The sequence below is a fragment of the Coregonus lavaretus genome, assembly GCF_964263955.1.
Source record: "Coregonus lavaretus genome assembly, contig: HAP1_SCAFFOLD_4890, whole genome shotgun sequence".
NCBI lineage: Eukaryota > Metazoa > Chordata > Actinopteri > Salmoniformes > Salmonidae > Coregonus > Coregonus lavaretus.
In genome coordinates this window covers 32,501-45,521 of record NW_028157410.1, presented here as the reverse complement: position 1 = coordinate 45,521, position 13,021 = coordinate 32,501, and the positions used below count along the sequence as shown (strand labels likewise).

Here is a 13,021-nt window from a genome sequence, read left to right as displayed (position 1 = left end):
CCCCTATCCAATGGTATTAAAATATTATGAAAATACCATTGGCTGGAGAAAAAATAGCAAATATCACATATCACCATCACTAGCAATGCGATAAAGACAAGCAAAACAGAACATCGACATTAAACAGTCATTGTTTAAAGTTTGGCATTGGCAATAAAGACAATTAAAGAGTGATATCTTCAATAATGACACAAAGTCAACAATTGACATGTTTGGTCTGTGATGTCATGGAATGTTGACCGTGTCACTTCTTCCTCAGGTCAAAGGTTATCGTTACCTGGAGGAGGAAAACTCAGACGAGTCGAACACAGAGGAGAGTGATGAGGATGAGGATGAAGAGCAGCAGGAGGAGGTGATCAGGGAGGACGTCGGCGGAGACGCAGGGTCGCAGGGCTCTGATTCCACCAGGGAGAGGAGGGGAGGGGCCAGGGGTCAGCGCAGGAGGCGAGACGATGATTACGAGCAAGCGGGGGAGAGGGAGGAGAGAGCGAAGGAGGGATAGAGAGAGAGAGAGTGAGATAGCGAGAGAGGGAGGAGATTTAAAGAAGAGAGTGAGAGAGAGAGAGAGAAAATGTGTTCCTTTTCATTCCCTTCTGCATTAGATCCTCTAGGAAGCATCCTCTTAGGTATCCTCTAGGTGTCCTCTAGGTGTCCTCTAGGTGTCCTCTAGGTATCCTCTAGGTAGCCCCTAGGTGTCCTCTAGGTGTCCTCTAGGTTTCCTCTAGGTTTCCTATAGGTGTCCTCTAGGTATCCTCTAGGTTTCCTCTAGGTATCCTCTAGGTGTCCTCTAGGTTTCCTCTAGGTGTCCTCTAGGTGTCCTCTAGGTTTCCTCTAGGTGTCCTCTAGGTGTCCTCTAGGTGTCCTCTAGGTAGCCTCTAGGTGTCCTCTAGGTTTCCTCTAGGTGTCCTCTAGGTGTCCTCTAGGTATCCTCTAGGTAGCCTCTAGGTGTCCTCTAGGTTTCCTCTAGGTGTCCTCTAGGTGTCCTCTAGGTGTCCTCTAGGTATCCTCTAGGTGTCCTCTAGGTATCCTCTAGGTGTCCTCTAGGTATCCTCTAGGTGTCCTCTAGGTATCCTCTAGGTGTCCTCTAGGTATCCTCTAGGTGTCCTCTAGGTGTCCTCTAGGTATCCTCTAGGTATCCTCTAGGTGTCCTCTAGGTATCCTCTAGGTGTCCTCTAGGTAGCCTCTAGGTGTCCTCTAGGTACTTTCCCCAGTCCAACTCTCTCACATCAGTGCAAATTATGGAAAGGAGTCGAATCAGAAGAGGAGAGAAAATGGGTGTGTCTCAAATGTAACCCAATTCCCTTCATAGTGCCCTACTTTTACATTTACATTTTAGTCATTTAGCAGACACTCTTATCCAGAGTGACTTACAGTTAGTGAGTGCATACATTTTTCATACTTTTGACCCCGAACTTTAACCCTGGTCAAAAGTAGTGCACTAAGGGGCCTCCCGAGTGGGGCAGCCGACCGCGACAGGGAGACCCATGGGGCGGCGCACAATTGGCCCAGCGTCGTCCAGGGATATTCTTGTCCCATCGCACACTAGCAACTCCTGTGTCGGGCCGGGCAGTGCACGCTGACGCGGTCGCCAGGTGTACGGTGTTTCCTCTGACACATTGGTGCGGCTGGCTTCTGGGTTAAGCGGGCATTGTGTCAAGAAGCAGTGCGGCTCGGCAGGGTTGTGTTTCGGAGGACGCATGGCTCTCGACCTTCACCTCTCCCAAGTCTGTACGGGAGTTGCAGCGATGGGACAAGACTGTAACTACCAATTGGATACCATGAAATTGGGGAGAAAAAGGGGTAAAAAAAAACTATCCTAATAATGTAGTGCACTATGTTGGGAATAGGGTCCGAGTGGCACAGTGGTTTAAGGCTGCATCTCAGTGCTTGAGGCGTCACTACAGACCCCCTGGTACGAATCCAGGCTGTATCACAACCGGCCGTGATTGGGAGTCCCATAGGGCGGCGCACAATTGGCCCAGCGTCGTCCGGGTTTGGCCGGTGTAGGCCGTCATTGTAAATAAGAATTTGTTCTTAACTGACTTGCCTAGTTAAATAAAGGTTAAATAAAAATAAATAAATAAAATATATTTGTAACGCAGACAATACTGTATGTTCAGGCTATTGACATGCACCTAGAGGGGGATTGGTATATATAGATAACAAACCCACTCATAATTGAGGAGGTTCATCCACAGGAGGGTAGAACAGGATGCTACTGGAGGAAAGAGAAGAGAGGGGGATTTTACACAGGAAGAAAGAGGACGAAGAGAGGAGAGGAATTCAGTTTACAAGGTTTCTCATAACACAACTGAAAAAGGGAAGTAGTTATTTACTCCACTTCAAATATAAACCATTTTCTCTCAGCTGCATGATCACATGGGTTATGACCCAAATGACACGCTATTCCCTATATAGTGCACTAATAGGGCTCTGGTCAAAAGTAGTGTACTATATAGGGAATAGGGTGCCATTTGGGAAGCACACATACTGTATAGACAACTGAAACATATGTGAAGTTAGGTACGTCACAGGTACTTTTGACAGGGTACATACAGGGCTCTGGTCAAAAGTAGTGCACTATATACGGAATAAGGTGCCATTTGGGATGCAGGCCACAGTTTTTGTATTTTAACAGTATCACTGTATTGGGTTGTTAGTGAGCTGTGTTGTCATGGTTCCTAGCTCAGGTGTTTTGAGTGGCCTACATTTTATGTGGTGTTTTCTGTAAGGAATTTATTCAATCAAAAAAAATGTTTTAATGTATATAGAAAAATATAGAAAAATATTGATTGTAATTGTTGTTTTTTATGACTGAAGTGAGTTTTGAAGTTGTTTTCTGAGTATAAAGCTGGTTTTGTGCCTCTTGATGTGGGTGTTCTGTTATCGAAGACCAAACTATATCACCATGGAAACTTAGTTCAGAAAAGTTAACTCCTAATAAAGTCACTCCTACACTGTAGTAAAGCCGGAAATATATATAATTCACAAAAAAACATTCACTTATTTTATAAGACTTGATCTTTATTTGGATCCCCATGAGCTGACGCCATGACGACAGCTAAATGTGTATACAAGCATATAGTCAACACACACACAAATACATTTAAAGGTACACTGTGAGTGTTAAATGCCCTATTGTTTTACTTACATTTTGGTTTGAGAGGTGACTGGTTCATATACACATATGATATAATATTAATCAATTTCTTATCTCATTAAACCACACAACCCTTAGTTTTAGGCTAATAATATAATATTTAAGTCATGGGTGTGAGGAGGTGTGCCCCTTTGTCTGTGCTCCAATTAGGTCATTTCTGGATTATTTAAGGCAGCGTTTCCACATTTTCACATTTTAGTTTTAACCTTAAACTTGCACACCTGGTTCAATTAGTCAAAGGCTTGATGATTAGTTGACTAATTGCTGATTTAAAGGACCTCTTTTGGCTCAAGGGCAGCCCCCCAGAGGCAAAAGTGATGTATGGTAGAATAGATGTTTAGTACACAGTACAGATGTACAGTATAATACAAGTATACTGTATGTAGTAGATGCATAGTAGATATATGTGTATGAAGACATATACATGTGTATAGTACAGCTCCATTTTGTTGTATTCCCAAACTCACAATGTATCCCTTTTTCTGCACACCAGTCAGTGAAGCAGGGAAGTCAAGCAGGTAAGTGAAGCAGGTAAGTTCCCACTTCATTTGTTTCACGGTGTTCTGTTCGTTTTCTCTGAAATTCATCTAAACGCTTATGTTCTACATCGGCCTAACTATTGTTGATGTAGCCATTTTATCAAGGGGGAAAAGGCGCAATGATATCAAGGTGAAAAGGCGCAATGATATCAAGGTGAAAAGGCACAATGATATCAAGGTGAAAAGGCGCAATGTCATAGTCATGGTATATGGTCTCACATACACACGGCTGGATGCCAATCAGCATCCAGTATCCAAACTACCCAGTTTATGGTACAATATATAGGTAATGTATACAGATGTATAGTACCCAAGAAGAACACAGGACCCAGGTTTGAGGTGAGCATGAGTTTATTGGTCAGTGATGATCTTCCTCCTCCTCCTCCTCCTCTCTCACCACTATTGTCTATTGCTGTTATTGGTGCTGGTGAACCAAAGTCCCTGATGTATATCTGTGATATATACTATAATCTGATAGAGTGTTATGACCGTTGTTACACTATAACGGTCCTCTATAACATGATGTGTTACGGTGATGACTTAACTCATCTCACGCTGCTGTTGACGTCACGGCACTGATATACGAGTCGCCTCTCGTAGTAATAACACCCTGTTGTATTACCAACCAGAGTATTTGAGGAAATTAGTGACGGAGTTGAGATGTGGATGTGTGAGTAGAAACTGCGTTACGGTTCTGACTGACTGGGTTTGTGGTGGTCGTGCTGTGACAAGGCCCCGGTAGATCCAGGCCTAGGCCGAAGCCTGGGGCTCTGGTAGGGGTCCGGTCCGCTCTGTGCCCTCCTAGTGCTGGATACGGCGGATAGACTGGATCTGGGGGGTCTGGCAGTGGGAACCCCAGTTCTTCCAGTGCTGGTAGTCTCCACTGTGTCTCTCACACTCCATGATGTACTGCTGGCCCCTGTAGCCAGGGAACTGGTAGCACACAAAGCTGTGGGGAGAGAAGGAGAGAGAGGGAGGAGGGGGAGAGTGATGGAGGGTGAGGAAGGGGAGAGTGATGGAGGGAGAGAGGGATGGAGAGAGAGGGGGAGAGGGATGGAGGGAGAGAGGGATGGAGAGAGAAGGAGAGAGCGTGAGAGAGAGAGGGAGGAGGGGGAGAGGGATGGAGGGAGAGAGGGATGGAGAGAGAAGGAGAGAGAGTGAGAGAGAGAGGGAGGAGGGGGAGAGGGATGGAGGGAGAGAGAGGGTGAGGAAGGGGAGAGGGATGGAGGGAGAGAGGGATGGAGAGAGAGTGAGAGAGAGGGAGAGGGATGGAGAGAGAAGGAGGGAGGAGGGGGAGAGGGATGGAGAGAGAGAGGGTGATAGGTGGGGTGCAGAGGGGGAGGAGGGACATAAGGGGGAAAGACATGTTTGGCTTAGAGTGGAGTTTCTCTTGTCACCTTGAATAGAATTGTGTCACTCACTGTTTTGCTTTAATTGTCTCACTATAGCAAGTTTGGAGTGTGTTTGTGCCAGTGGAGGCTGCTGAGGGGAGAACGGCTCATAATAACGGCTGGAACGGAGTCAATGGAATGGCATCAAACACATAGAAACCATGTGTTTGATACCATTCCACGCATTCCTTTCCAGCCGTTACCATGAGCCCTTCCTCCCCAATTAAGGTGCCACCAACCTCCTGTGGTTTGTGCCATAGTGTTTTGTACAGTATCTGTGAGTGAGTGTGTGCTTGTGTTTTAATGTTGACTTACGCGCCACACTGCACGTGCATGGATCCGACCTCGGGCATGCACCAGCCCATGGCCCTCAGAGAGGGATAATCATCACACAGCTCAGCACTGCGGCCCATGAAGTTCTCTCTCTCAAAGATCTGCATACGACTGTTCTGGTGGGACTGGGAGGGGGAAGGAGGAGAGAGGAGAGAGGGAGAGAGAGAGGATAAAGGGAGAGAAAGGGAGAGTGGGAGGGTTAAACACACACCAGGACACAATCTCACTCTGTTTCCTTTTCGGTTTCTCTCTCACATACTCTGTTTATCCTTATCTGTCTGTCTTCTATCCACACTAACAGAATACTGACCCACTGTCTTCTATCCACACTAACAGAATACTGACCCACTGTCTTCTATCCACACTAACATAATACTGACCCACTCTCTTCTATCCACACTAACATAGAATACTGACCCACTGTCTTCTATCCACACTAACAGAATACTGACCCACTGTCTTCTATCCACACTAACAGAATACTGACCCACTGTCTTCTATCCACACTAACAGAATACTGACCCACTGTCTTCTATCCACACTAACATAGAATACTGACCCACTGTCTTCTATCCACACTAACAGAATACTGACCCACTGTCTTCTATCCACACTAACAGAATACTGACCCACTGTCTTCTATCCACACTAACATAGAATACTGACCCACTGTCATCTATCCACACTAACAGAATACTGACCCACTCTCTTCTATCCACACTAACATAGAATACTGACCCACTGTCTTCTATCCACACTAACATAGAATACTGACCCACTGTCTTCTATCCACACTAACAGAATACTGACCCACTGTCTTCTATCCACACTAACAGAATACTGACCCACTGTCTTCTATCCACACTAACAGAATACAGACCCACTGTCTTCTATCCACACTAACATAGAATACTGACCCACTGTCTTCTATCCACGCTAACATAGAATACTGACCCACTGTTTTCTATCCACACTAACAGAATACTGACCCACTGTCTTCTATCCACACTAACAGAATACTGACCCACTGTCTTCTATCCACACTAATATAGAGCTTTTCTATCTATCCATCTCTCGCTGTATTTTTCTCACACACACACACACACACACACACACGCACACACACACACACACACACACACTACTCACAGCGCAGTAGATGGGGCGCAGGGACATGAGGCGCTCCACGTGGTAGGACAGGGAGCCGCTGTAGGAGTCCCAGTGGGGATACTCTCCCCTCTCCAGGATGAACTGCTGGCCCTGGAAGTCATGGTGCTCAAAGCCCACCCAGCTACACGGGACGGAGAGGGGAAGGCCAGAGAGAGAGAGAGTTACTGACATGTTTCCCCCCTGGTAGTCAATGATTGACCATGCATGACAACAGGCTACAGCACAGAGACTCATACCCCCCACCCACCCACACACCAATACCCCCACTCACACTCACACCCACACACCAATACCCCCACCCACACACCCACACACCAATACCCCCACTCACACACACACACACACACACACACACACACACACACACACACACACACACACACACACACACACACCCTCCACAGACAACCAGGGTTGTAAGAGACTCACGCTCCACTCTCCACTCTGATAGAGCGGATGTTGTCCAGACCACAGTCATGGATGTTACAGCACTCAGAGGTAAACTCCTGGCACTTGCCCTGGAAGTGTTCCTGCTCAAACACAGTCACCTACAGAGATAGATAGATAGATAGATAGATAGATAGATAGATAGATAGATAGATAGATAGATAGATAGATAGATAGATAGATAGATAGATAGATAGATAGATAGATAGATAGATAGATAGATAGATAGATAGATAGATAGATAGATAGATAGATAGATAGATAGATAGATAGATAGATAGAAATTAGATGGATTGATACAGATTAGTGTGTTTATGTCAATCATATCATTGATTATTTCAATATGTGTGTGCACATGTACATAAAATACACCTGTGTGTGTGTGTGAGATCACCTTGAAAAAAGGGGCCATACCCATGCCAGGGAAAAACATGGGGGAGGTCATGTGGGTTTTAGTAGCTCTATTCATGTCTATAGAGAGAGAGAGAGAGAGAGGGGAGGGGAGGGGAGAGAGAGGGGGGAGAGAGGGAAGTTCATCATTTAAATTAGGACAGATTGCAATGCCATTAATTAAAATCCTTTAATACTGTCTGGTTATGCATTCCCAGTAATCTATGAAATATGTTAGACACACTGCTAGAAATGCCCTCATTTTCGAGATATGTCATGTAGATATTATTTCCATTCGTATGTGTGCCATTCCAGCTGTATCCAAAATAGGCTATCCACAACCAACTAACATTACTGCCAGCATCCACAAACTCCAGTAAATGTAATGGTATCGTAGTGTATAAATTGTGACAATTCTTACAAAAAGTTTTTAAAAGTTTGTTTAAACTGGTTAAAACCGTTTTATAAAATGTACTGGTGCATAAACCATCACCAAATCCAATAACTAACCGTTATCAATTTCTAATAACTGCCTATATTTGTTCCATCACTAATTAAAAAAACATTATTTAAAAATATATCACCATAAACGAACCCTATTTGGACTAGGCCTACAATGACATGTAAAATTGTTATAAATGTATGCTAAGAAATACTTTTCTAAATGTTGCTCCAATTATGAGCGTTCCTCTCTCAGAAACTCGAAAAAAACTGTTATTCTGGTGGGTAGCCTAGGCTTAAATCCGTTATGTTGGAACACCATGGACTATTCGGTTCAACCAGGAACGGGGGCTTACCTGGTTCGTCTCCTCTCTTCTCTCACGCGCCAATCCTTTTACATAGAGTTTTGTGAGAATCTGCCTCTTCCATTTTATACCGGTGTCCACGGTGGCCCGCGCGTCTCCACCAGCGACACGGTGCGTGCGTGTGCGCGTTTCATAATGTTTGTCTGAGTGAGGTGTGAGTGAGTTGGGGGTAAAGTGAGCGCGCCCGTGTGCTTGTTTCTATGTGGGCACCCCTCTGTGTGCCCGTGCGTAAATGTGTCCTATGGGTGCGCGCGGCCGTGTGAGCGATACACAAGTCCCCCCACCACTCACTCACTCACTCACTCACTCACTCACTCTCTCTCGCTCTCTCTCTCTCTCTCTCTCTCTCTCTCTCTCTCTCTCTCTCTCTCTCTCTCTCTCTCCCTCTCCCTCTCCCTTGTTTTGTGTTTCCTATGTGGTCGGGTGTGCACCTTGTTGACTCGGCAGATACTATAGTAGCGACCCCGTTGTCGTTCTAAGCCGGTTGAATGCATGGTGGGTCAGGGACAGTGCTGTTCGCGGGCCGTTCGGAGTGAATGGGGGGCCCAGTGTTGGGCCGAACGCCGTTATATTCGTATAGGTCAGCAGTGCTATCGTATAGCGTAACAATGGCCGGGCTATAGGTCGAGAATGACAAGGATTTACCTCTCCCGTGCTGTGGCTAGAGTAAAACATTTAGGGAAATTATGGAAACTAGAAATCAGTGTCAAAGAGTGGGACTTCAGTTTAAGGTAGAGATAATGTTAGGACATAGCTGCCTTGACTTCATTCAAATTAGGTGTCAGTCTCGATACAAAAGAATATACTAACCCTAGCCTATATAGCCTAGAAGCAACATGTCAAGTCATAGCCATTAAACACATCTATATCAAATTGGAGTATAGCAGTAGGTTATAGCAGTAGGCTAGGCTACATTAGAGATGTAAGGCCAGCAGAATAACGTTCTGTTTCTCCAAGACCATAGTACTGGTGAGTTCACACAGTTGTCATGGTAACCCCCCCTACACACACAGTTCCTGCTGACCTCATTTAGCTCTTGACCTCTGAGCTAGAAGATTTGAGGAGGTTATGGCAGCCGACTGTTTACACACACACACACACACACACAAACACACAAACACACTTCATATTTGGTATAATGCATGTGCAGCAACATTATTTGAACAGTGAAGTTGCAGATTTTAAACAGAACATTATGGTAGGATTTCCACATTACATACCGGAGAGACTAGAGAGATATTACCATACTGGTTAAACCCATCATACCAGAGGGACTAGGTAGGTAGAGAGATATTACCATACTGGTTACACCCATCATACCAGAGGGACTAGGTAGGTAGAGAGATATTACCATACTGGTTACACCCATCATACCAGAGGGACTAGGTAGGTAGAGAGATATTACCATACTGGTTACACCCATCATACCAGAGGGACTAGGTAGGTAGAGAGATATTACCATACTGGTTACACCCATCATACCAGAGGGACTAGGTAGGTAGAGAGATATTACCATACTGGTTAAACCCATCATACCAGAGGGACTAGGTAGGTAGAGAGATATTACCATACTGGTTACACCCATCATACCAGAGGGACTAGGTAGGTAGAGAGATATTACCATACTGGTTACACCCATTATACCAGAGGGACTAGGTAGGTAGAGAGATATTACCATACTGGTTAAACCCATCATACCAGAGGGACTAGGTAGGTAGAGAGATATTACCATACTGGTTAAACCCATCATACCAGAGGGACTAGGTAGGTAGAGAGATATTACCATACTGGTTAAACCCATCATACCAGAGGGACTAGGTAGGTAGAGAGATATTACCATACTGGTTACACCCATCATATCAGAGGGTCCAATCCTTTCAGATCTATGGAAAGGGTCTAGGAGTCCATTTTGGACTATACATCATATCACTATATTCATAACCTGGGTCATGTTCAGGAGGGTGCAACATTCTAAAACGTTGCACATTTTATAATCATATTGATGAAGGCCGAAAATGGACGGCCGTAATGTCATGATGTCAACTTTAACTAGATAGATAAAAGCCTCGAGCGAGAGGCGAGAGAGGCGAGCCTATTTCTTTCCGAATGTTGCAGATAGAAATGTCTTGTAACTGCCATGATTCCCTGTCCTATGTGACTGAGTGGCATGTTTATTCTACATGATATATCTCTATCTGAAAGTGCTGTAGTTCGGCGTCCTACTTAAACGTTGCAGATAGAAATGCCTTTTATAGAGCTGATGTGATTCCCTAGTCCAGGGGTTCCCAAACTTTTACTGCACACGTCCCCGAATTGACCCTGGAAAACGGAGGGGATCACACTTGGAAATGTTTTATTCCCTAGTTAACGCTGTGTGTTCATATCATTGACATAGTTAGAGGACTCAACTTGGATATAACCCATTTTAGCATGGACGTTGCTACTGAGGGATTCCACCATTTTAAAGTAGTCAACTGCGTGGGGATTCCTATGGGTTGGGAGTGATCAGAGCGTTGTCTTCTTCTTCTTCACATTGGGTTGCCTATGGTTTGTTAATGGCTTTTAGCTATATCACCGCCATCTAGTGGCCACAATAAATGAATGACACACAAGATTTGGTTCAGGACTCCAGCACACTTTTTTTCAAACACAAAAGGAGAACAATTTACTATTTTCAATGGAGATGCCCGTGCTATCACAGACACCATAATGGCACAGATACAAAGATGATACCTCTTTCCATCTCTATGGTTCATATTCACTCAATGTTAGGTCCTGCAGGCTGTCCCAACACATCGTAATGACATGAAAACATATTCTAGTGCAAAAGGACCTTAGTTGACACTAAAAGGTTGTACTCTATACTCATTTGAAGGGGAAAAAGTTGTTAATTTGTCTGATAAGATTACATATTTTCTCAGGGGACCCCATTTCAGTTTCAGGGGATCTCACATGGGGTCCTGACCCCAAGTCTGGGAACCACTGCCCTAATCCAGATTCTATGTGACTGTTCTACTTGATACCATTTCTGAATCTGAACATTCTGTTGCGTGGCATCCCGCTGAACACGGCCCCTTGTTCAATGGCCCCACAGACTCCTCCCATCCAGCCATGCTACTGTTCAGAAGTGATGAGTGCACAGATCCAAAATGGCTACCGTACACGCCATGAACCTCTGGTATGAGGTGGAAACTGTGGCTGTGTCCCAAATGGCACCCTATTCCCTACGGACCCTGGTCAAAAAAATGGAGCACTAAAATAGGGAATATAGTGCCATTTAGGATTCAGACACTGTCTCTAGGCACAGATCTAGGATCAGCGTACCTTCTCCATGTTCTAACCTGTATCGTTAGGATGGAAAACATAAAAACTGACCTTAGATCAGCATTTAAGGGTTAATTGGTCCTACTCTATGTCACAGAGCGGTGAGGTATTTTGTATATTCGGCTTGTTGGTGTAGTTCAGCGGTGTCTAACATGAGGCTCGCTACTTCATTTTTATCACATGTAAAATAATATACAATTTAAACATTAACATTTTGATGTCGGTGAGATGGCAATACACTCAATAGCTGTACATTTACTGGCGATGCTACTTGGGCAGTGAGGTGATTTCTATACTGTGGGTCAAGGTTAGGGTTACAGTTAGGTTTGGAATTGAATTGAATACGTAGGGTTAGAACCAGAAGAGGTTGGTGGCATCTTAATTGGGGAGGATGGGCTCGTGGTAACGACAGGAGAGCGGTATCAGTGGAATGCTATCAGATACATCAAACTCATCGTTTCCAGGTGTTTGATGTTTGATTCCATTTGCTCCGTTCCGGCCGTTATTATGAGCCGTCCTCCCCTCAGCAGCCTCCTGTGGTTAGAACGTAACGATGTAGTGATGAGCTGTTTAGCTGTTGTTTTTGTCAACATATTCTCAGAAATGGCCCCTTAGGTAAAATGACTTCCACACCCCCATTAGAGATAGTAGGCCTACCTTTGGTTCAGAATATTCACATTTTATACAACGGGGTGGGTCTAATCCTGAATGCTGATTGGTTAAAACCGCATTTCAGCCGGTGTCTATTCCACAAGTTACCACCGGCTAAATCTATGACGTTAAAATGCCTATTTACTCTGTTCCATCTGACTGCGCAATCCACTTCGTCTCGGGCATAAGAACACCCGTGCCAATATATCCTCCAAACACTGTCTTCTTGGGCATTATCACTTAAACGTACACGTTGGTATAGCTACAATGCCAAAATAACAGGGGGTCTACCATAGACCACATGATTTTCAAACGTATCTCATTGTCAATAAGATACTTTTATTATCCATCAAATGAAATGAAATGAGATCTCTGCTCTCTCAACCAATCTCTCTCTGCAAACAGATGTTACCTCTAAGCACTGGTCTAGGATAACATGTCCCCACCCCAACACCAATCATAACCATTAGCTCAGATCTAGGATCTGTTATTCATAAAGCATCTCAGAGTAGTGCTAATCTAGGATCAGTTTTTCCCTTTTTAGATCATAATAAATACGATTACATGGACAGGGGGACCTGATCTTAGATCAGCAGGTATTATGAATATGGGCCCAGGTTTCTCAGGGGTTTCTACACCAGTGTTCTACTAAGTCTGTTGGCTACCTGGCTTTCCTGTGGGATTAAAACAGAAACAGTAGAATAGAAAGATGAATACAACTGACGAGAAGCAATAAGGTCATAATATATAGTGTAGGAAGTTACAGTGTTCAATACAAACATGTTTCTGATAATAACAGGTCCCAAAACG

At 44.5% G+C, this 13,021-nt stretch overlaps 1 protein-coding gene across 1 annotated transcript; it reads right to left on the bottom strand.

The window, feature by feature from the left end:
• Positions 1-4,500: 4,500 nt before the first annotated feature.
• On the bottom strand, positions 4,501-7,509 carry LOC311125461 (beta-crystallin A1-like; the record flags this gene model as incomplete). Its single annotated transcript, XM_084199511.1, has 5 exons — positions 4,501-4,648; positions 5,406-5,548; positions 6,573-6,714; positions 7,023-7,141; positions 7,435-7,509. The coding sequence occupies 5 exons, from the start codon at positions 7,507-7,509 to the stop codon at positions 4,501-4,503; spliced, it is 627 nt and encodes a 208-aa protein (XP_084055637.1).
• Positions 7,510-13,021: the final 5,512 nt, after the last annotated feature.